Source organism: Drosophila santomea, chromosome 3L, assembly GCF_016746245.2.
Source record: "Drosophila santomea strain STO CAGO 1482 chromosome 3L, Prin_Dsan_1.1, whole genome shotgun sequence".
Classification (NCBI taxonomy): domain Eukaryota; kingdom Metazoa; phylum Arthropoda; class Insecta; order Diptera; family Drosophilidae; genus Drosophila; species Drosophila santomea.
Window position 1 is genome coordinate 17,337,534 of NC_053018.2, and position 25,956 is coordinate 17,363,489.

At 41.7% G+C, this 25,956-nt stretch overlaps 2 protein-coding genes across 4 annotated transcripts in view; both read right to left on the reverse strand.

The window, feature by feature from the left end:
• Window positions 1-25,956, reverse strand: part of LOC120448607 (four and a half LIM domains protein 2-like) — a 57,346-nt gene that overhangs the window by 23,030 nt on the left and 8,360 nt on the right. Inside the window, exons 2-4 of one of the 3 annotated variants that reach the window (XM_039630709.2) lie at window positions 16,912-16,997; window positions 2,241-2,617; window positions 1,823-2,067 (exon numbers count right to left, since the gene is read on the reverse strand). In XM_039630709.2, coding sequence (XP_039486643.1) covers window positions 1,823-2,067; window positions 2,241-2,617; window positions 16,912-16,997 — 708 coding nt within the window. Of the gene's footprint in view, window positions 1-1,822; window positions 2,068-2,240; window positions 2,618-2,931; window positions 3,262-13,646; window positions 13,829-16,911; window positions 16,998-25,956 lie in introns of those variants that run through there. The other 2 variants (XM_039630710.2, XM_039630711.2) reach the window with 2 other exon arrangements.
• On the reverse strand, window positions 20,897-23,621 carry LOC120448609. The gene has a single exon (XM_039630719.2). The coding sequence runs from the start codon at window positions 23,455-23,457 to the stop codon at window positions 21,835-21,837; it is 1,623 nt and encodes a 540-aa protein (XP_039486653.1). The 5' UTR covers window positions 23,458-23,621; the 3' UTR covers window positions 20,897-21,834.

Sequence of the window (25,956 nt, forward strand, 5' to 3'; positions counted from 1 at the left end):
CACTGCCTCCGTGTCAAATGCCAAAGCAATCGGAATTGGCCAAGGCGGATTTTCTAATCAGTTTAGTCGACACCCCGCCGGCCGCGCCCCCTTTTCCTTTGGGGGATCTATTTTGGTCTATGCTTCGATTGCTGTTTTTCACAAAACACTTTTCGCCACTTTCTGCTTTGCTCGCCGTTTTCGTGCGGGAGAACAGTAAGCGACATGGCCATAAATCAGATAAGAAAACTAAATCGAAACTATCAATTTCATTAAATTATCAAGTTCTAAAGATTTTTTTAGTGAATGATGCTAGCATACTTATTTCAGTTAAAAACTAAGTTAGAGCACTTTTTTAATTTGAATATGACTAAAAAAAATTTAACATTAAATACATAGTTTTTAAAATCATCCTTTCATTTTGGCAACCAAGATTTTTGTATACCACATTCTACACATATCACTCATACGCACAGTTGGCTTAAATAATTTTCAGCAGGTGCCAATTTCCATAAAAATGGTCAATTTGGCATTAATGCTCACATCGTATCTCCAGATTTAAACAAGTAATATTTAAATTTTGAATGTAGAGATACAATTTTGTTTACGAAAAGTGCCCAGTTCTTTGTTTATTTTGCTAATCAAATTTCGAATTTTCAAAAGTGTGAAACAATCTAGTTGAGCATTCGTAAATCTTATGCGAATGACTTTTACTGTTCCCAGTGTTTGCAAATCAGTTTCTTTGGCATGGACAGCGCCTGGGGCCAGGGTCGCCACGCCCCATTTCCCCGCCTCCGAGCGGATTGCACACAAATGTTTGCCATAAATTTCGACTTGGCACTGACACTAACATTGCCAGCAGCTTTCAGAGGCTCTTTATCGCCGATTTCTCAGTTCTCTTCGGCGTTTTCTTTGCATTATCCACCGCCAACAACAGACAGAATCAGTATAATTATTGTCAAACGCGGCATAATTGTGTTCTTGCCCCAGAGAGCCGAACTATTTTTGTATTCTTTTGTTTATTTTTGGCAACTGATTGTCATTAGAAATTGTGCCAAAAACACATAGGTTTATATGAATAAATGGGTCATCTGGGGCGATGATATTATCATATGTTTATTTAGCTTTCGAAACAAAAGCGAAAGTGTTTCTTTGTCATGGGCTGGGAATATAAATTCATCATGAATGAATTTAAACATATTAGTATATATGTTTTAAAAGCTGCGTATATAAACGATAAATTCACACCCGCAATCTATTGGATATAAAAATAATTATTTCCATGATCAGAATGTACTATTTTTAGGGATCAGGAATCTTTTCACTAAGGCTAATCCTGTTTGTACCGAACTGCGGATACCTTTAGCAATTTTTAGCAATCTCTGACCTTAACCGAATGCCACAAATATCCGGCTCACTCGCAATGAACTTCCGCTCGGCGGATGACAACGCGTCAACAGCCAATGCTGCCAATGAACTGCCTTCATTTCTTTGTTGCCATCGCCACTCGCGAGTCGCTGCATTGGGGAGCTGGAGGATATGCCCGGGATCCCCGACTCCTACGGGCGCCCAAGTGAAGTTCAATGAAAATGCCATAACCTTTGGAAAGGGCGATAGCCGCACCTATGCAATAAAAGGGAACTGCGTGCGGCGGGCGATAAAAACCAGAGCCCGTGACAGCGAGCACTCACTCACACGGACACTCTCGGTTTGCCAGGCGACACACAGATACCATCTCCCCGTCTTCCCATCTGCAGAATGTGCCCCAAAAGTGTGCCACACAATATTTGTCAATTAGGGATCGTATACTATAGGAGGGGATTGGTGGTGGCCAAAGACTCACCTCATCACAGCCAGCGCAGCGGGGCTTCAGCATTTCCGCATAGTGGCGCTCGCAGTAGACCTTGTCGTCGTGGACGCAGTAGGTGAGGTCCACGAGGAGCGAGTTGCAGGTGCTGCAGGTGAAGCACTTGGGGTGCCACATCACGCTCTCCACGAACTTGGGCGCCGCCACAACTAGTTCGCCGGCGGCTATCTCGTTATCACAGTGCGCACAATGCTCATCGTAGGGGGCATCCTTGATGTAGGCTATTCAACCGGAAAATAATGCAAAACGCAGTCAGTTAGGTCATTCTGGGCGGGGTCAGGGAATTACAACTAAAGCAAGAGCTTTGAAATTAAACTAATCTAAAAATGATTGAATATCTTTGTAATTTTGCCCTTAATGCATTTCTAAAGTCCGATTTTTGAGCACGCCTTACCTATGTCCAGTGCGATTTCGTTTCGCGCCGTCACAAAGTCCTCGAAGGATGCCTCGTGCTGCACCTCCAGGTGCTTGCAGTGCTCCAGCGAGAGGTCCTGTTTGGGCAGCTGGTACGAGATCTGGCGCTCCCGGCTGCAGGCGCCCTCGCTGCCCAGCCGGGGCACCAGTTCGTCGGGCAGCTGCTCGAAGTAGCGGTTGATCCGCGTAGAGGCACGTGCACCGGGCGGCACCCACGTGAAGCCCAGATCCCGCGCCTCCACTCCGGAATCCGCCGGAGAGACCAACTTGAAGCCGAGCCGCTCGTGCACGTTGGTCGTCTGTTGCTGGTAGATGGCATGCGCCTCGCGAGGACATTTGCAGGACTGGCAGGTTTTCCTAGAAAATAATAGGGAAATAAAATTGTTAAATACCTTACTTTTAATTAATGAGCATATAACATTTTTTGAATAGTAAGAAAGATGTTGGTACATAAATGCTTTAAGCATAGGGACCACTTTAAAAAATAATATATATAAACCTACTTTATTTAATAAGTATAAGTATCTCCTTAAGTTAACGATTTATTTTTAAATGTTATAAGTGTGAATAAAGCCACATCCACTGTGCGCAGCTTCGGTATGCTTGGTCGCAAGTTCGCGTGGCGCCATCCAGCGGCAGCTTTGCGAACCTAGGGCGAGCTATGGCCTTACCTCACTATGAGATCGTATATTTCCTTCCTATCGAATACTTTGCAGTAGATACTGAGCACGTTGAGGCAGGCGTAGTCCATGCCCGTCCATGGGACATCCGAGGAGGCCAGTGCCGCCCACAGTGGGCACTCTGCGTGACGGTCCAGATCGAGCATTTTCACCATTTTACGCCACTTTTAAGCGCACTTTGAACTAAGGGTTTTTGGCCTTTTATCCGCCTCTTTTTATATTCCTATTGCTGTTACCGTTTGTCTTAATGAACTTGGCTCGGCTTTCATGTGTTTCTGCTTAAATATCTTTTCTTATTGCCTGACTCGGCACAATTTGTCGGTTCTTCTTTGGTGATTCGCTCTGCCACCTCCACGAAAATAAGAGAAACTCGCGTCTTAGGTTAAATCACCTTTCATTCGGCACGTCGGTGCGCGTTATTTGCTCATTGACATTTTGATTAAAGTGCTAATTTGACCTTTGTTCTGATACCATTTGTTTACTATCCAAGAATTGAATTTTACCTCTGCGCGCTATTCTGCGGGCTGGGAATTTCTATAATGGCTTGTTTACTTATTTTTCAATTAGAGCTACAAGCACAATAATCACAATCATAAATACGCCCACACCAGTGGAATTGTGCGTAAGCCCGTTACTAGTACACAGAAAGATAAATTTCAGACAGTATAGTAAATCAGAGGACATTATCAGCTAATTATTCTTGAACTTTTTAAGTTTTGAGTTTCTAAAGCAGTAGATTGTGAGAAAAAAGAAGGCCAGATAAAATGAGCTCACGATTATGGCATGCCGTCGAGATGACATTTAGCGAAAATAAAAACGCCCAAGCAATGAAATGAAATGAAATAAAAGGTAGAAAAGCATCTTTTGATAAGATTAATAAAGGTCTTTCCCCCACACACACACACACACCCACCAATCCTGGGTAGGATTGGCCTGCGTGTGTGTGTGTGATGTCATCGGGGGAGCTGAGACCGAAAACCCAGAACCCAAAACCGAAATTGCCAAATTCCATTTGCTCAATCATCGACGGAGGCCAAACTGCGTTAGCGTTCAAAATAAGATAAGCCGACGTGAGTTCTTCCACCTAAATGCTATCAAATGGAAACAGGGACTGGCGATTGTCCAAATGGTTATACTTGTATGGAACGGAACACGGAGGGTATATGGTCTCGAAATGCCAGCTGTCCTATTATGGACTTGTCTGGAAAATGAGGAACTGTTTGCTAATTGCTCACGACTTTGATGCGGAAAAGTGCAACAGGTTTTGCTTTTGCTGCCTCAAGGGGACTTGCCCCAGGTAATGCAAATAAATTGAATAATTTAATGTGATTGCAGTTGAGTCATGTTTCTGTGACACACAAAGTCAAGGTTCTTGCGAGATCCATATCGTGTTATGTTTACATTTCAACGTCCCAAGAAATGAAGAACACTCTATAATTAAAGGGCCACTCAGAATAACATTTTGATAAGATTAGCCAGAACTTTACACGGAGGTTGGAATCATATTTGACTCACGTAGTTATATTTAATATTTAGTTATTTATCAGCAAATTCTTGATTGGAAAGGCATTAAATGTAAATGATTGTTGATTTGGGGTATGCTATTATCGTTTCCCTACAAATTAATTATACCTTCCCCCGAAAGCATAAAACTCAAAATATTAGTATTAGTGGAATAAACAACCCAAAGTATTTTTTAATAGTTATAAAACTCAACATTTATAGCATATATGTATATATTTAAACGTATATATTTAAACGTCTGACGTGATACAAATCGATGTTAAATGAAAGTAAAAAACAAAAAAAGCAGACGGGTTCTAACCAAAAAATCCCTCCCAGAATAAATGTCATTTCCGTAATTGATGTAGCAACAAATTCAATTTGACAGATTTCCAAGTACAAGATAGATCACACGGCCTGATTCTATATTTAAATATTCAAGTGAATTTAGAATGCCCGCAGGCAGCTGTATGGGGAACTCAGTCTCTGGATTTCATTCGGTTTTGGGGACCTTGAGGAACACATTTGATTGCCCAGAGACAGCTTAAAATGCACCAATGCGGGCCATATGTGCTAATACGGTTTACAATGACTTCTGCTCTCCCGACTCCTCTTTATCTGCCTGCCGACTTTGTATCTCCCTGTTTGCTTTTTAGTCTTCCGCGGAGAGAAGATGCGCAGCGTTATCGCAGAATAAACAATTAAAATGCCATTAAACCGTGTTCATTTCAGATTAGAACCTTTCCTGCGACAAGGCTTTTTTGTCACATCAAAAACAGACGCGAAAAAGCGAACGCTATGCGCTTTAGCATCTGGCAAAGATTTTCATTTAATTGAAATGGGCAACAAGGAATAGCACATGAACAATAGCAATGGCATAAAAAGAGCTTCATAATATAATAATAACTGATATCGTATGGCGCACAATCAACAGAAATGCGTATGACAAACAAATAAAACTAGTTTCGGGGCTGAAACTTTTGCCAGATAAATGTAATTAAAAGCCAAAAGTTTGCTACAGTGTCAGGCATAACGCTTAGTACTTTCAAACTTTTAATGAACCAATTAAAGAAACTCTGTTAAATATTTGGAAAGTTAGGCATCCATAGAATTCAAATTTGTAATCAACAAAATGAAACCTATTGATAATGTATCAATCTTGAACTTAGTTTGCTCTGGCAACAAATTTTAAGTAGTGTCTTCTTTACTATCAGGCAAAAACGTTCAAGTTCATTTAACGAGATCTGAGATTCGTATCGGGTACATGGCTTTATGGTTTTGTCGAGCACTGTATCCCGAAAGCGAACTCTCACACTGCCGCACAGATAGACAGTCAAACTCGGCGACAACTTTTCTTGTTAGGCCCCGCAGCATTTCGCGATGGGTGGTGGGCGTGGGCGTGGAGGGTGCAACACTGTGTAGGTAACCCGGCCCCACAATCACAATTGATAAGCCCCAAAGTCACTTTCGTTTATAGAGGCAAACGCCGTGCGGCAACCGCAATTGGAAAACTTTTGGGGCTATGCGCTCTGTGCCATCACCCCGGCCCCAATTTGCCATATCCTTCAGTATAGCAGTATCGCCCTGTTTCGCCGAGAGAGCAATCAGCATTGTTTGACCAACAATTTGTTTGCCACCTCGCGGAAAGCGAAACTCGAACGCTAAGACCATCGCAGCAGCCAGCAAGAGAGCTTTTCCGCCGGGAGGAAATCCAATTTTCCGCAGTAATTGCACTTACATGTTGCCGCTGTAAACAATAAACAATAAAAGCGCTCGCATAAAAGTCAACGCCGGAGTGCAACAAATCTCAATTATGAGCTGTGGTCCTCGTTTCCCGTTTCCCACCCCCTCCCCACCTACTTTATGCCGCCCACTTCCACCCACTGAACGCACGATGAGGGGAGGGCGGGGATAGAAAAGTTCTCTTTTTGCTTTCGATTAAACGACTTTTAATGCGATTACCCCAACAACAACAGAACAATGCACTTTACTGTTGGACGCTCAGATTGCCCTATATATTTATAAAGTTACACCAGAGCTGCATTGCCCCACACTTCTGCACAGAGAAAAACTTGCAAAAATTAGACACAACACAAATACAAACTAAACTAAACTGAAGATGTACATACTTGTGATTAAAATCACACAATTAAGCAATACATACAATATTATGAACAGCTCATAACTGATTTCATTTTTTGTTATACTGAAGTAAGGTTAATTTCTTCTTGTGCACCCGTAAATATGGGTTTGTGCGTATGGTTACCGCTAATTGAATCACTGAGTAGCATTACCCCCTCCAATCGTCTCTTCTGAAAGGGTTGCCCCCCTATCAGTGGGCAGGTGGGATAATTAACATATGCACTACAGGATGCACAACCCCCCACAGCCCCACTTCCCATAGTATTGCCCATAAGCGAGGGCAGCTTAGTTGATATTTACGAGCACGGGGTTGTACTGAAAGTTGTTGGGGCTGCCGAACGGAGAGCAGATAGAATACTCTTTAGCAACAAATTGCATTGTGAATTATTTCAACCTTGCGGGGTTCCCACAGAGATGAGCCGCAGATGTCACCGCATAAATCACGACAAAGCCAATGCGTCTTCTGCAGGGTAACATAGGGAAAATAAAATGAAAATGTATCAAGGATAACTAGGTTGAGTAACTAACTATCCACAAGTTCAAAATAAACAAAATTGGAAACAATTACCAAATGAAATTAAATTGAAATTGGGAAGCAATCGTAAATGGTAACAAAAATATGTTTGTTCAATTCAAATATTACTAATATAGAAATTTGACATTAATGGCGGAAATATTTTCAATCAAATTTCTTAATTGAAATCCCTCAAAAATAATTGAAATTTGGAAATCTATAGGTTTAATGGGTCGCTAACCTGGCTTCCAGATAACACTTATGTAGATAACATAACGTCATAGGAAAACTGATAGCTCTGTTTTTCCAATGCGCCTGCTCTGCTGCTAAGAACTCACTATCGATCTGACCGATCGGGGAGCAAACACCTCATTACCCAGTTATTATACCCGTTACTCGTAGAGTAAAAGGGTATACTAGATTCGTTGAAAAGTATGTAACAGGCAGAAGGAAGCGTTTCCGACCATATAAAGTATATATATTCTTAATCAGGATCAATAGCCGAGTCGATCTGGCCATGTCCGTCTGTCCGTCCGTCTGTCCGTCTGTCCGTCTGTCCGTCCGTCCGTCTGTCCGTCTGTCCGTCTGTCCGTCTGTCCGTCTGTCTGTCCGTATGAACGTCGAGATCTCAGGAACTACAAAAGCTAGAAAGTTGAGATTAGGCATACAGACTCCAGGGACATAGACGCAGCGCAAGTTTGTCGAATCATGCTGCCACGCCCACTCTAACGCCCACAAACCGCACAAAACTGCCACGCCCACACTTTTGAAAAATGTTTTGATATTTTTTCATATTTATATTAGTCTTGTAAATTTCTATCGATTTGTTAAAAAACTTTTTGCCACGCCCACTCTAGCGCCCACAAACCGCCCAAAGCTGCCACGCCCACAGTTTTGAAAAATGTTTTGATATTTTTTCATTTTTGTATCAGTTTTGTAAATTTCTATCGACTTGCAAGAAACTTTTGCCACGCCACTCTAACGCCACAAACCGCCAAAAACTGTCAGTGTTGAAGACTCTCCTTCGCACTTTCACTAGCTGAGTAACGGGTATCAGATAGTCGGGGAACTCGACTATAGCGTTCTTTCTTGTTTTGTTTACTCGACTTAGCACCGCTTGTACTCAGTTATTTATTATGATTTAAGGTATATGCGTTGGATGTTAGCTTACAATCACCCTCACTTTATTGTCTCATCAATCTAGCGCGAATAAACCTCCCATTAACCCATTGAGTTGGCAGGCTGACCCAAAGAGCTGGATCAGTGAAATTGTGGAAACGTCACTGAATTCCCGAGAACTACAGAACTACATATTACGGCTTAAGATTCCAATACCATCGCAGAAACATTTATCACTCAGCACTGGTGCAAAAATTTTCCGACGGTTACAGTTCCGCGAAATCTGGTCACAATGTGTTACAAAATTGAGAAAAGCGCAATGGGCCGAGAAAAGGGAAAATGGGAAAAAGGAAAAACAATTGTCAGTGTGTGGGATAAAAATTTAAACTAGGTGGGAGTGTAATCCAAACACTGACTCATTCTCGGGACAAGTGAAAAATTAATAATCCAAGGAATATTTCTTTCAAAATTCCTCCCTGCACTGGGATATATTTTAATTCCGGCAATTGACATTTGCATTTTTCAGTAATAATAATAATAAAGCAACCAGAGACCGCACAACAAAATGTAAACAAATCGTGGCGATTTGTTTTTGTTTACGATTCAAATAAATGTTAAACACTTCAGATCGAGCAAATATCAGCGCACCCACGTCACTACCCCGCCAAGTCAATGGCCAAGTCCAGAGGTGAGCATACGGAAAAATGTGCAATTAAATATAATTCAATTTATTTTAAATTTATTCCACAACACCGCAAACCGAAACCGACAAACCGACTGGGGAAAACGCGTGCGAAACGCGCGCAAATCGCGAGGAATGAACGCCGCCGACAACCGCACCGTTCAGCAATCCAATTCTAACTGAACTCTGCTGCGTCGGCGTCGCTGTCTGCGCACACCGTTCGGCAGCCGAAGTCGCGACCCGAAGCCCAGCATAAAAGCGCCAAGAAGAAAGCCGAAAGAAAGCGATGAAAGAAGAGAGCGGTGCAGAAAGAGAGTGTGTGGGTTGGTTAGGGGATTGCTCCAAAAGGTGTGCGATAATGGCACCGCACAAGTGTGTTCCACTGCATCTAGGGGTGGGGAGGGGGAGTGCGAGAAGGGGAAGCGCGAGAGAGCCGAAAGAACCGCTTATTAGCAATGCATTACGTTGCTTTTTATGGCCCTCTTCATTAGCACAAGCACACACACACGTGCATGGGAAGTGACAATGTGGTGGGAGTTGCAACTTCAGCACTGAGAGAAAATACCAAATACCACAAGATTTCAGTAACTAATTAGTATATCATACATTATGTTCTTAAGAACTTCATTTGTTTCATCCTTTTCATAAGTTACTTAAGTTAGCTGGCACAATCATTTCTTTTATCTAATCACATCATAAAGTAAATATAATTCTCACAGTGTGCCACTAACCTGAGTTAACGAGTCAACAGGTAGTGCGCTTGGCTGGCGAAGCGCTTAGATAGTGGGTATTTCGGTACTGGAGGGTGCTGAGGTAATTCCGGCAAATTAATGGGCATCGGTCCCTGCACTTATTACTCGAAATGTAAACCAAGCATATGCAGCTTCTGGCTTTCGGCCCACGGAAGGGGGTCAAGGTCGTATTGGGTGACCGACCTCCGCACCAGTTGCCCCGGCCATTTATCAAAAGTGTCTGCGACATTTATCCACACTTTGACTTTGATTGCCACATGTAGCAGTGCGCAGACATGAAACAAATTCCGAACTGCAATTATTTATAAGCAAAGAAGCCAACTAGCTAAAAGGCCAACTGTCGCTGGGCGGGAAAAGCGGGGAAGGCGGGGCGAGCTGGACAAATCCATAGAGACAGCGCAAATGGGCCATAAAAAATCAAGGGACGTCTCAAAGGGGGTTCTCTTAAGGGGTTCTTTGAAAGGGTTTTTGAGGAAAATGTAGTTCAAGGGCATAAAAAACAAGCAGCTGTTATATGGTTATGTTATAAGGTGTTCTTGAGTTGAATTTAATGCTTATTTAAGTTCTCAAATGTATTACCAATAACTCAGGGCATTTTAAACCGATTGTTGTTTTTGTAAAGAATTTAAGAGAATTACCATAAGTTGTTGTTTACCTCATAGTTTACTTGGCAACAACCAACTCTTTATTTATTTGTCCTTAGAATGTATCTCGAGTAGACCGTAAAATGTTATTAAATCATTTAAAAGATGTTTTCTAAGACAACACCCCCCTTTCGCCTAGCTATTTTGGACTACGCAACTGCTTTAATAATATTATGTTGCCATTGGATTCGCTTAGCTCGCTTCTGCTGGCGGCACTTGGTCAAATTTGTATATTTGCACTAAAAATACACAAAGCCTTTGAGTGGGTGGTGTGCCCAGAGGCGGGTGTGAGGGGCCCAGGGATGCCAATCCGTTTGATTGGTGTGGCCAAGTGTTTTCATTCATGGCGCACGAGCACGAGAAGAGTCAACACACCCATCTGTGTCACAGTACTGGCTGTAATTTATGAAGATTTTTTGCCTCGACTCGCTTAATCGTAAATTTTAATGATTAATTTCGTAAATTGTACAATAAAATCAGGCATCTAATGTGCGCTCCTCACTGACATCTGTATCTGTATCTGCATGCATGTTTGTATCTCTATCTGGCCAAGATTGATGACCATCGCCCGGCAAAGTTCAAGTTCCAGTTTGAAACCACTTAATTAGAGGCTCACAAAAGTCCAGGCTCCAGACACATCCAGGTAGTTTGTGCGGTGTCGCCGCAATGTCTGTCAACTTGATAAGCAGCCGCATTAAGTGTATCCACATCTACATCCACATCCACACACAAGCTGTCTCGCAGATACAAAGATACACTGGCGAAATGCAAAACGTGACTTTGGCGAGGCAGCTGATTAATGGACACGCAGACGAGCCCAGCTAAAATCGACCAACTGCCGGAACAACTCGGCAGTGCAAAGCCAATGTTTTTAATGTATCTGGATAATGTATCTTCTTTTGGCAGCACATCGATTACGGCTAAATACCCGTATCTTTTAAATGCACGTACACGTGCTATTATCGCAAGTTATTGGGCTTTTGTTCGGGAACTTGGAGAAGTTGGAATTCAAGTCTGCGTGTATGGAGATCTATGATGACAGATAGGCAATTATTGCGTTGTAAAAAGATTTATGGAATTTTTTTAAACACCTCAGGCTCAACTAATAAATGCACAAAAAGGAATTTACTCTTGCTTTGCACTTCACGCCATATGCATATATAGTATTTATAGCCATTTTTTAAAGTTTTTCTCATAAAAAAGTGCCAATTTTACTTATGAACATACCAACAGAAAGCCATGGTCAACAAAAAATTCTCCAAAATGGAGAAAAAACAAGAGAGAACGCTATAGTCGAGTTCCCCGACTATCTGATACCCGTTACTCAGCTAGTAGAAGTGCAGGTTTGTGGGCGTTAGAGTGGGCGTGGCAAAAAGTTTTTTGGCAAATCGATAGAAATTTAGACGACTAATACAAAAATGAAAAAATATCTAAACATTTTTCAAAAGTGTGGGCGTGGCAGCTTTGGGCGGTTTGTGGGCGTTAGAGTGGGCGTGGCAAAACGGTTTTTGGCAAATTGATAGAAATTTACAAGACCAATACAAAAATGAAAAAATATCAAAACATTTTTCAAAAGTGTGGGCGTGGCAGTATTGGGCGGTTTGTGGGCGTTAGAGTGGGCGTGGCAACATGAATCGACAAACTTGCGCTGCGTCTATGTCTCTGGAGTCTGTATGCCCAATCTAAACTTTTGTAGTTCCTGAGATCTCAGCGTTCATACGGACGGACAGACAGACAGACGGACAGACGGACAGACGGACAGACAGACGGACGGACAGACGGACATGGCCAGATCGACTCGACTATTGATCCTGATCAGATATATATACTTTATATGTCGGAACGCTTCTTTGCTGTTACATACTTTTCAACGAATCTAGTATACCCTTTTACTCTACGAGTAACGGGTATAAAAACCCTTTTAATTGGTTCATATCAATTCTTTTGAATAAATACACACCCGCATGGGGTCCATTCTGATTTCGCACTCAAAAGCCAATATGAAGTGCACATGCAGATGCAATTGGGCATAATTCAGACCATTTATCATTGGCACCCGGGGCCAGGTGAACAGCTGTGGGGAAACCTGTTTGTTTGTTTGTTTGTTTGTTTATTAACCCACCCATCAGAGGCACCTTTGATGCACGAGCCTGTCGTTTGTTGCTTTTAATTACACGAACGGCCAAAAACAGCCAAAAGGAAATTACATTACATGGCGTTGTGGGGGAAAAAAGAGATACAGATGCTGTAGATACATGTATCTGCCGGCTACATTTGGCTTTTGTCGCCGGTCGCAGGTGTAAATGGCTCTGCGGCCAAGCATTAAGGCCATCTTTCTACATTTTATGCCTTTTTGCAGCGTGTTCTCTAAAAAGGTGGCTACAAATGCTGTCTTACTTTCAAATGGAATGTATTTATTTATTTCTGTACACATATATTTTGTAGGCTTTGACGTTTGCTTTGATTCGTGGAAATTCACGTTAATGCTACCGTCACATTAGGTAAACACACAAATTTCAAAATGTTTATTATTGCTCCAAGTACAATGATCATTCGTCACTATTTCGACTTTTGCGTTGGCCTCTGGCCGGCAAATGTTTTAAATTGCTTTGTTGTCAAAAATGTGTTTCTCTAATCGCCTTTCGGCCGAAAAGGCATCTCACGTGGGGCATCGGTTATTTATGGGTAAGATCTCGTGGATTTTGCATAACCCATTTGTAGTTTTTTCGAGTAGAAAGTTGGGTCAGTGGAAAGTTCTAAAGAAAACCGAAATTTACATTTCTTCGAATGCTCTACTTAGAACTAGCGAAGTGTATTTTTCCTAGAGGTTGTAAATAAACAAAATATTTTTAATTTACCAAGGAGATGTTAGTTTGTTTCTATCCCAGCAAGGATTTAAAATATATAATTTATCAAGAATATTTAATCAAATTAGACACAATACAAAAATCTTTAAAAATTTAGATGCGCATTTATAATTACTTAAGACGGTTTTTTAATTTGATTTGGCTCCCTCAGCACACACTTTGCGCCGGTTAAATGGCATGGTGTTCAAATCTGATACCGCAAAGTGTGAACTTATGCAAAACAGCAGTCAGTCGAGAAATGAAAAGAGAAGATGCCGAAGTCAAATTGGAATTTATTTGAGTTGCCCATGTTTTTCTTGGCCTTTTCAGCCCGAGGCGAGTGCCGAAAGATTGATGCCCAATTAAAATACTTTGTTGGACGCGGGGCACAATCCATTAGCCGATAATTACCACCTCGATAACTCATAAACAGCTGACCCGGCAGAACCACTGCTCCCCTGTATTACCCCTACTTTCCCAATTTTCCCCTTTTCCCATGCTCACCGTTGTTCCGGACACTTGGCTGTGTTCTCCGACGTGGTCGTGACCATGGCCGTGGACTTTTTCCGCCGAATGGCCATGTGGCGCTCGCGGGTGGGAAACTTGGGCTGCTTCTTCACCACTTTGTGCTGCACTTGGAAGTCGTCGCATGGACACACCTTCAACAGCATATTGTGTAGAGTTGAACTTCAGTTTCAGCTTCGAGCTTCGACTTCAGCTAACGACTTCGGCACGCAACTTAAAAACACAAGCAACTCGGTCTGTCAAAACCGTTTTCAGTTTGGTGGCTTCCAGCAGCGGGTTTCACAACTTTAAGGTCGTTTCAAGATGAGCACATTGCACAAATAATTGAGTGTAAGTCATTTTACTTTGGCTTCAACTTTTTTACTTTTAAAACTTATAGGTATGTTTTGCTACACAACTGAATTTCGTACATTTTGTTGACGATTTTAGCTCCACTTCTGGAGTGTTTGGTTGTATAATATGGGTTGAAACCACTGCCGCACTCTACATTTCTAAACAGACTGTTGCCCGAAAGAGATTTCGATTTTGATAAGCACAATTGACGTTTGGGCAAACAGTCGCCGTGGAAAAGAGCGTAGTTTTAAACGCGATAAGGTGCTGACACATCGCGTGCTCTTCTCTTCACAGCCTCGTATTTTTTATAATATTTTTTGAATTCAAGTTGAATATTCATTCGCTCTCGGGGACACAGACCGATCGTGCGGGCAACTGAGGAACAACTGTTTTAACAGTTAAACAATGCAATTTGAGCTCGTCTCTGAGCACGAAAAATAAAATACAAATACGAAAAAAAAGGCAAATAAATCGACAAACTCAAAACGAGCACGCAGCTGTTAGAGAGATCGTCAATGCATAATACACGTAAATACAAACACGAGCTTGAGCTCTATATGTATATGCATATGCATGTAGATAATCAGTCGCTCATTCAGTCAGTCAGTCAGTCAGTAAGTCAGTCAGTCAATGTCGGTCTCCATTGCTCAAGCATAAGCCCTAAAAAATAAGAGACATAAAAAAACTGCACGCGTCGCTCGAAAGCTTGAACTTGAAGTGAACCCGGCAAATTGATGTAGCAACCACATGGCAATCGCAATCGCAATCGAAATCGTCAATCCTCAATCTCGTATCGCAATCAATTCAATCTGAATCTCCAGGCCGGAGAAGCAAATGTGCGGCGAACCCTTGGGTGAATTTATAGAAATTCAAGTCAAGGTCTTTAAGTGCCAACTAATTGCCGCTGCAACGGAGTGAAATCGAGATACAATGAGGCGAAGGGGAAACAAGGGGTTAATGTACGCACTTGGACATGAAAAAATAATTATTTGCTTAGTCAATTATCTTCGCATACTGTGATTAATAATTAACACCTTTTTGCTATCATTATTGCCCAATTAAAATAATGGTTTGATTGTCCAATCAAATGCAATCTGGACTTTTTCCACTGCAAGTACAATCTGCTATTTATTGAAGCGATAAAGCACTGTGCTGCAGAGTAGCATTATCTTTTAGATTTATTTGAAAATCATAGTAACGAATCACTGCTCTTATTAACCATTGATAATCCATTTCATTAAGTGTGCATCCCCCATAATAAATTGTTCTCCCACGATACGGTTTGATCTATGTTTTCATCAAATGAATTTAATAACATGGTCAATAAATGCCTACGTTTTATTTATAAATAGAAATTTTCCAAATATCGTTTTTATAGTTCTTGTGATTTGAGGATGTCTGTATAGGTTGCTTTGTTAAAGAAATTAAAATTTTAATTTACTACCCCACAAAAAATGCACATAAAGACATAAATCCCAAAGCCAAAAACAGATAGTTTAGTTGCTTCTAGCAAATAATACTTTTTAAATGCCAAAAGCAAACAAATCCAATCGGGCAAAATGTAAGTAATTGCTGAAAACATGAATTATTGGTAAACACTACGAGAGCTGAATGCTCTTCCTATTTTTTCAGTTTTTAGAACTTGCAAATTATTTAAAACTGGGTTAAGAAAATCTACGAGAATGGAATTATAATTACATTTTCCTTTTTTTACTTTTTATTTTTGGCTCTTAAACCTACTGTTTCGATAACCGGAGGACCTTAAAGTGTATCACGTATACGCCCCGTACCCCGTAAATCATGAGATGGAATTGGCGTGCGGCCAGCATCAAAATGAAAACACAAATAGAAAACACCACCGCAGTTAGACAAAAGGAGACGCCGGACAGACAGTCGGACATTCGGTTCAGTTCACAAATTAATGGCGTAATTTGAAATGGTTTTTGTGGTTGGGCGCAGGAGCAGACGAAAAGGCTAAGTGTTTGCCCAATTGTCGATTCCCGATTTACGTATGTATATGAAGCATTATTAAATGCGACAGATAATTGCATAATTCATGCTACTCGAATTAAACTAGTTTCGCATGGCTTATTATTTGGCTTTCGCAAATAACAGTGATAAATAGTGTAAATAATCGGAGGGGCTAATATTTATTTGGTTCGCGGCCACAAGGCGAGCAATAAATTAACGCTGCGGCCAGTCATTATCCACATTGCACATTGCACGTTGCACCGATGTCATCGATTCTATATGTGTTTCATTGAGGGGATAGATGTAGGCGCTGCCAAATCGCCTTTGCCATCGTCTTGCGGTTTTGGTTCATTTTGTAACTTGGCTTTTATGAACCACAAGATTGTATGTGTTTTATTCTTGCCTTTCTCTTGATTCCCTGCTGGTTGAGAGGAGGATTCTCTGTTTTTGGCACCGCTCTCGCATAATTTATTTATCGAGATACACTAATGCCAAAACCACACAGGAAATTATCTAAAAATTTTGACTTTAGTGTATTTCAAATTAATATATTGGGGTATTGCTTTAAAACAAAGTCCTGAATTTGTTGTAGCTTATTTATTGCGTGGATATCTATTTGTTTTTTGTTGGTTTGTTTATTTACGAAACTATAGTCTGCTCCACCTAGCGGCAGTGCCTCCAACTACTCTTAGCAAGCAGCAAAGCTTTTCAGAGAGCTTTACAGTGAAGGCACAAAAAGTTGGCATACCTTTGGGGGCGGCATGTTCCAATTGCCGAAATAAAGCAATTGTTCTATGTTCTTGAAATGATATAGAATATTTAAAAGACATTGTAGCTGAGTAGACAGGAAAACTTAATTGATAGTATAGAATTGGAATACATTTCTAGAGAAATCGCTTTACATTTTTACATACTATATTTAAAGCTAACATTTTCTTACCTCCAATCATGCGCTGCAAAGCCTGGGCAATCTGATTTACATTGCTCACAACGAACTCCATCTTCAACCTCTCTTATAATGGCGCCCTGAAAAAGAGGAAATAAATTTAGTAGGTCAGAAACGAACCATAATTAAATAACGGCAATATTTATTGCTTTCCAGCAACACAGAAAAAACTGAATACCAGTTTTTCTCAAAGCTTATATGACTATTTAATTTACGTTTCCAATTATGTTTTATAATTAAAACTATAAACTTAATATGAATTTTGTAAAACATCAAGTTCATCAAGCCCAAAATATTCCATTAACTAAAAAGGGGAAATAATTCAAAAGCATTAAGATAATCATACCTTTTTACTATTCAAGATTATTGTTGTTGCGCCCAGCCAACATGCATTATGTACTCGGAAAAACTTCCCCTTCTTAATACATTAAAAAACATGCTGAAATGAGAAATAAAAATAAAAACAAGGCGCCCGGACAAAACCGATTTACGATTGTACAACTTAATTTGTGCCCTGCTCATTTACGCGCCATTGCGCCAAACAATTCCATGTACTTCTGTTCTGGCCGTATCTGAAATTGCCGGACTCCGGATGCAAATGCATGGAAATCGCTTTTGGCCAGCTGCCGGGGAGCCAAAGGAAAGGCGGAGGCCCAAGCCGGTGCCACATGCCAGAAGTTGAGCCCAAGCGGGGGGATTGAATATGTTTGTGGCAGTGGCAGTGGTAGTGGCAGCTTCAGTTGCAGTTGCAGTTGCTGCCGCGGATCGGATGTTGATGTTGCAGTGGCCGCTGTGGATGTTGCACTTGTTCCAAAAATACACGCTGAACCAAGCCAAGCCAACAAACAAAACAGAAAAACGGAAAACGGAAAACAGAAAAACAGAGGGAGCAAAGCACAGAAATTGCACTTGGCACGCTTCCATTTTTGGCCAACTTGCCTTTGTCTTTGTGCCGAGTTCGAGGACTGCAGTAGAAATTGTTTTGCCTCCTTTTTTCGGCCGGCTATATGTAATCCTTAACGCTTGCCAATAAACACAAGACTTGACTTTTCATAGCTCTGACCCGGCACATTAATATTCAGGATGTCTGGAGCTGCCCTCAGTGCACTCCACTTGGTCTTATGGCTTTGTAGCATTAAAGGTATATCTTATTTGATGGTATTTATGTAACATGTTTGTAGAATACATTTTTGGAGGAATGGGTACATTTAAATATATGACATACTGAAGACCTACCTACCTGAAACTTTATCAATCAGATCAATGTTAGCTTAAATAGTTAAGCATGACACAGAAATAGGCATCTAATATTCGGGTAGGAAAACTACTTTAATTTTTTGGCATTTTAGGAGCAAACTGCCATTTGGGTGACATCGAATCCATCGCTGGCAGCGATAATTGTGACACGTCGCTGGCCAAAAATCGATGCTGACCCAGTTCAAAGCGGCGGAATAAAGTGGCGGGGAGACAATGCCACGGGGATAAGGACGAGTGCGAGTGCCAGTACGGGCTCGAAGGGTCGAGGATTGGAGGATTCGAGGGTTCGAGGATACGAGGGCAGCGTAGACAGGGCAAACATTTGCGCCTGATGCGCGGATATTATTGGCATTAAGTTGCAACTTGGCCCGCTGTTCGGCAAATGTTTGATTTCCACTTAGGCGGTCGCCGCTTTGTCTTCCGCTTTGACTTTGTGTTGCCTTTTTGCTGTATTTTGCTGTGTTCAAAGATTAATGTGCCTCCAATTAAACGAATGGGTATGTCAATAAATCCATGATGGCGAAAGTTTCACAAAATGTTAGGGCTGTAATTCGATATTAAACACATTTCAGCCAGTCGGATTTAATGTAATGCCTAGATTATCATCCAATTTGTATTCCTCCTACAATCTCTCCTCTGAATTTATGATCTCATGTGCCGTCTTGCCGCCTGTGAACCAATTTCATTTTAATTATCATAATATCTAGCATAAATAAACATGAGCTGAGTTCGTTTCGCGATATGAGAAATAGTGTGCTGCAATTGCCATTTTTGGTCGCGGGGTCTTGTAAAATTTAGCGCATACAAATCTGGCTCTAATGGTGGTCAGTCCAGTTCTGTGAGGCCCACGCACTTGGGGACTCCCACTCGATGCCAAAAGTCTGGCACAGCAGAGCGAAATTTATAGCAAAATATCGAAAAATTATAAAATCTGAATCGAAGTTTGTTCAGCCACCACATTTTCAAACAATGACGCTATGCCAACGGCTGTTGACTGTTTGTCTGCAGTAAAATGAGAGTAAGTTAGTTTTAAGCTCAAAGACGACATACCTAAACATACAGTTTATAAAAAATTGTTATACAAAGGTGTAGGACTAGGCAACCAAATGAAACAACTGAAATCCTAAATATTATCACTTATACGCAATGTTTACATTTGCTATATTTATAATTTATATTATTATTATAATTTGTTAGCTAGTAATGTGTGAACATTTTTTATTGAGCATTTGTTAAATATAACATCTTATCTTTTAAATTAATTAGGACAGCTCCGAATAAAATATTGGAACATGTTTCTTTCTCTCCCCTTATGTCATACTTACTGATATTTCCCAAATTATCACGTTTTATGGCAATCCAAAATACCTTAACCGAAAAAACCGCTACAGGGTAGTAAAATCTGTAGGTCGTCGTCTCAGTTGGCGGTAGCAACAGAAGAAAAAAAACTGAAAACCGGTCCTCAGTTACTTGGAATTAAATCTATGCGTAGTACATAGTATATCTTTTAAAGCGCAAGCAACAGAACAGTAAGTGTTTGTTTATTGCAAAACACAACCCAAATAAAAGCGAGAAAGAGACCCGAAAAAACCGACACACTTAAGTAAAGTACCGAAAGTACAAGCCAAATTAACAAATTCACAGACGGAACAAGTGGAGTTTTTGGGGAATGAGTAGAGGGAACCTCCGACCCAGCGATCACGAATTAGCTCGTTGCTATTTACTGGCGATGATGATGATTCAAAGGCTGAATTCAACCTGTTTGTAGACCCACGCAAAAAAAAATAGAAGAAACAGCGCCAAGACTCCAGCCGTATAAGCAAGGTTAATCTGCGTATTAGCTTACATTGCAAACTTACAAACTTAGTGATTTTCACACTCTAGTTCACATTAACATTAGCACTAACACGTAGCTCAAAATCTTGCCAGACAAAGTGCGTCGCCAACTGAGACTAATGTAGTTCAAGATCGTGCGAAGCGCGTAGAGCAAAAACTGGAGTTGTAGTTGCACTGACCAAAGATGTCTCTGTGATCTTGCCTCTTAACATAAAAGACTTTTTGGCCAGAGACGAGTCTTTTGCTGGCCTCGTTGCCGCTAGATTAGAAAGTGAAATGTGCGCAGAGTTGGGCTGAAGTTAGAATGGGGCAATATCCACTAATTAGCGGACAGCCAAAAGACGGATGCCGTCAGCGAAATCGGAGTTTTTGTGGTAGCCATTTCACGAAGTTAGTATGATACGAGAAAATCGCTTTATCACACGGCTTACCATCGCATTACCAAAGAGCTTTACATAAAAGAAATCTATTTTAATACTTTGTATATTGCACCCCCGTTTACTGAAAGAGAAATAATGATTGAACTTATAACTAGCATCAGTACTTAGTAGTTTTCGGTACTGAACTTATACGGGAAGTATTATTTTCCTATTGGTATTATATTTTTATATTATTTTATATTTTACTATTTACATTATATTTATATTTTAACGTCTTCTCTTAAGATAGACTTTTAAGCGCATAGAAAGGCCGTTGACATCATCATTACTTTAAATGTTAGAGCATTGGCTTGGTGAAAGGAAATTTATTCTAAAACAAGATTTACGAGGATGCCATTCTATTTTTACCAGCGGCATCCAAAACATCTATGTTATAGACTTTCTGTCTCTTTACATTTGAAATATCAATGTTTTTGTTCATCTTTACAATTTAAATTGTATTGAATTTATATTTGTATTTCCCAAGTATTTCTCTGCTATGGAGCTTTGCTTAGGTAAACCTTTTGAGAAGCGCATAGAAAGCATCTGTTGATAAATGCTTCCTTTTCTGCGGCGATAACCAATTTAGAATAAGAATTTGTATGTCTGTTTGGTTGCATCCGTAATGTGAAAATCCGGAGAAGCGCATAGATAAACGGCTGACATCACCAGCGCCTTGTGTTCTGGCTATTTGGCTTGGGGAAAGGCACTTTGTTCCATAATTTGCCTGCGAGTACGAATACATATTCCCAACCCAAATATGGCCAAGAGCTCATCATCGGCGTTCCAACTAGAGAATCTCCGCACCCCGCCCATCGGACCAATCGAGTGACCATATTAAATGCTTGTCACGTAACGTTCGCTCATTTTTATGCACGTTAGTCATAGAGACTCATAGCTATATGCTTGCCGCCTATCCATCCATCTGTTACAATACAATACTTTTATAGCACTCATATCTAGCAAGTTCAGAGCACTCTTTTTGGGGGCAACTCAAAACTGACAGTTAACACTTTATACTAGAAGTCGCGAGTGCTTTTTCGGGTTCGCTGAAGCCATTTAATTGTACAAAAATTCCCCGTTGAGTCTCACATTTTGCATTATCTGTTTGTCGTTTATTTTTTATTTGCTTAACAATAATTTTACGTAGAAAAAATTCACAACACACGATACGGATTGTTCGGTCTGATGGGGGATACATAAATCATTTATTTGCCCAATATCGAGGGGCGAAAACAACGTTTGCAAAGCTGAGCTCCCAGCTCTGATAATGACGCAACTTCTGCGACTTTGTCACTTTGGAAAGAACTGCTATACATGTCATCCACTCATTCTTGATTCTCCATTGGCAATATGATATACACATATATATCCATATATATCTATATATATATTCGGTTAACGCCTACCGCCAGGGCATTTTGATCGGCGATCGGTTGCGTCGTGGCATGGGGGCGGCAATGTGGGCGGTGGTGCTGTTGGCGACGCTTCTGTTGTTGGTGGTGGCACGTGTCATTGGTGGTTCGCGACGCTCCAGAAAGACGGTGGGTCCACCAGTGGAGGATGATCGCGGGCTGGGCTTAGCAGGTGCATTGTAGTGGCCGCCAAAGTAGGTCGTTGGCTGTGGCCGACTCTGTGGCTTACTGCCATAGAGCTGGACCCTCGTGGGCGCCCTTCCTCGGGTTGGTGGCGTCAAAGCCAACTTGCTCTGCTCGGATCCTATGTGCACCAGGGTGCGTCCTCCCTTTTGCTGCTGGCTGAGGTGGTTGACCTGCTGCTGCTGGTGGTGGAGCTGCTGCTGGTGACCCACACTCAAGCGGGTGGGTGAGCTGGTCTGCTGGCGATACCATCGAGAGCCCTGGTTTTGACTTGGGCTGGGGATCATGCTGCTTCTATTGGCCAGCAGTCTTTGGGCATAGTACTCGGTGGTGGGCATGGGCTTGGCCACGCCCACGGGCACAAATCTGCCGGGAGAATGCGGTGAAATGGAGTTCTTGATCTCGATGCGAATGGAGGGAGCAGGTGTGGGTGCCGGCGATGGCGATGGCGACATGTGACGCACTGAAGGATGTGTGACACGGAAAGTCTCGTTTCGTTTAACCGGAGACCGGGTGGCGGAACGGGAGGGACGATCCCGGAGAGGAGAACGCGATTGCGGACGGTAGTTATCATTGTCGAAGACCAGGAAATCCGGTCGGTTCTCCTTGGATTCGCGACGTTCCAGTGGTTTCGTGGACGTGGGCTGGGCGGGAACCTCCACAAACCAGGCGGGATTGTGGGGCGTTTCCTTCTGCTGCTGCAGCAAGCGATCCCTGAAGGATTTCCTAAAGCTATTTATGGTGACTGTCTTGTACTTCTCGCGCTCATCCTCCTCCCGCTGCTGATCCTCCAGCAGATCGTCGTTGGAGTGGGTCTTGAGCTGCTCCAGCTGCTCTCGCAGATGCGTGGGAGTTTTGCTCTTACGGTAGGTGGATGAATCAAAGCTGCCACTGGAGTTGGAACCAATGCTGGCCTGTCGATGCACACCACTGGGTTCACCCGTTTGCAGAGCCCTCAGATTGGAGTGTTGCTCGTAGAGGAAGTTGAACGGATCCGCCTGAGCATCGTAATCCTGCAGACGGTCCGCTCCATCACTGCGCCACTTGTAGTACGTGTTCGTGGCCGTGTCACTGGGATGGTGCTCATAGCTGGCCACTTCCTCGGGCGACGGAGTTTTCTTGCGCTTGGTGAAGGTGCTGAATTTACTGAAGACCTTGGACTTCTTCGACTTCTTCTCCAGAGTGGAGGTGTTCGATGCAGGACCCGCCTCCTCCTCCGAATTGGGCATTATAAAGGTATCCCCGCGCTGCAGAGTCGAGCTGGTAGTGGAGTCCCGGCGACTGGTGACTCCCACGGAGCCCACACCGCTGATCACGCTGCCCGGACGGGATGCCGCGCGTACCGGTGTCGTGTCGCGGGATGAGGAGCGGGAACTCTTGGCCCGCGATGACGAGGAGAGGGAGGAGCGTATATTGCGAAAAAACGACATCACTAGATGGTGATCTTCGCTCTCTGTCGCTCTGTAATCTCGAACTCGATCTCGGATCTCGGATCTCGGATCTGGGCTAATTAACCTTGGCGAGCGCGGCGGGCCAAAAAAATCTCGATCCACGATCGCTGATCGCTGATCCACGAACCGACGCTGTCAACTGCCGCTGAGCAACTGAGCGCCCAACTTCAGTTATTACGCGGATCACTAGAATTTCTATCTCTCGCCTGCCGTCTCTTTCGCATGCACTCTTGCCGTCTCTCTTGCCGTGCGGCTTCTACATTCGACTTTGCTCGTTTCGTTTGTTTTGACCAATTTAGCGTATTAACTTCATCATCGCGTTCCACACGCTTTGAGCCGCTTGTATTATGTGTATTGTGGCTACATACATTTCTATTTGTATGCGTTCAGCACCAGCTGAGTGCGTGGGTGTATCAGTGCCCCACACACACACACACACACTCATGCACGGGTATTATGTAAATTAGCCCTTTTCCAGTCGTTGGTGGGGCAAAACGTTACTTTCGTAATTTATGCAACGGAAATCGCTCTAATTAGCCATCGCAGACGGGCATCAACAGCTCATTTAACAAATTAGCGTTTACACCAACATCACCGCAATCAATAGAACTCAACTAACATTCAATACTCGATAATGAGATACCCAGTAAACACGGCTCACATGTAACCAAAGATTTTCAAACCAATTTGGCCTTTGCCCAAATGGACGCATAGATTTATTGTAATGCATAATAAACTTTTATAAACATCAAATCAAATGTCACTGATTAATTGTTATTAATGAATAATAAATTAATAAATACTACAATTTATAATAAACAATTTTATTATAATTTTGTATAAACAGTTTATATAAACACTACCTAATATAATAGGGTATAGCTTTAATGAAAAAATCGTAATGTAATTTATTTATATATCTAAATTTTCCATATTTAATTCAATTCTCATTTGTTCCTTATTTAACATTAAGTTCATCCACCCATTAAAGTCTTGACAATGTACATCTATAGAAATAAAGGATAGCCGCTACGTCTTATATAGACACTGAGCTTATATGAATCCCAATCAGTTTGTTGCCCTTCCTGTTGCAAGATCTCAGAGCCGCCTTATACGCTCCACTCTGAGATTTGTGATTTTCCAACTACCGGGTGTGAAGTCGACAATAGACAAGCGACGCAACAAAGACGACACCTGAGCTCAGGTGTTTGGGCTATGCTTTGTTTGAAGAGGTGAGCGTTCTACGATCAGATTTGATTTTGACGGAGCTGATCAAACGCGAGTACGATGACGATGGGGTATACGGTGACCAGACATTGTCTCTTTGTTTGCGACTAATGAGCGCTTCAGAGGAGATCGAGTGGCGTGTGTGGGGGTTTTTACCATATTTTATCGTTTTTGGTGGCACTTTAATTTGCTTCGCTTCCGATTTCTCACTTTATGCGAGTCATTTGATTGTATCGGCGTATCTGTGAAATTCGCGGCCCGTTCAATGAGGCTCAATGCAGCTTTGACAACTTTGCAGCAGCTGGCTGGCAATTAAATCATGCATATTTTAAGCACTTAACAACTGCCCGTGTGTTCCCACATACATGTACCGTTGAAACTCTGGGAATTTAAGGACAAAAGACTCTGCAGCTCGGCAGTCCCAGTTGGCTCGTAAATCAGTTGCTGAATTATTTGCCTGTTCTCCAAATTTAATCTTCTTTAATTTGGAATTCAGGCAGGTTTGCTCTTACACAATTGCCTACTTTTAGGCTCAACTCAAGAAACCGTGCAGCTGCTGCCCAAATGTAGGCAATGAACCAGAAAGCTACACATACGTTAAATAAAATAAAATGGTTCTCAGTCAAGCGGTTGTATTTGTAACTAATTTTTAATAATTTCTCAAATAATTAAATCTATTAGCTTATTTTTGGTGAATAATATTTACTTAGATATTTTTAATTAAATAACATGAAATAATTATAAATGTTATAGTATAAATATAATCATTTATCAGTTAGTCATTTAGAAATTAAGCATCCCAGTATTTTTCTAAAATATTTTAATACTTGTTTGTAAATATTTATGTGAAGCCGAATCAACTCGAATATTTTACAAGGGAAAGTCAAAACTATTATATTCTTATTTTCGAGATCTTTACACTTAATAAATTAAATAAATGTCATCGATTCCCTTCATTTCCCTCCTTCGTCTCCTCTCCATTATTTTATACAATTGTTAAAACCCCAAGGAACTGTGCACGTTCCGCAGAGCAAATACTTTTGACTGTTAACACAAATATACGTTTGGACTGGGGCAATCTAAAATCGCTGCGGGGCGCCGGAGAAGTGGGGATAGAAAATGCTTGGGGCAGGGGAAAGTTCACGCCATTCGCAGAATCATGAGCCAGCATCTTCCCCACATAAACACTGCTCAGCCAGCAAAGCAGCCGAGGTTGTGGCAACCGCATCAGCAGGCGAGAGAATAAAAGAA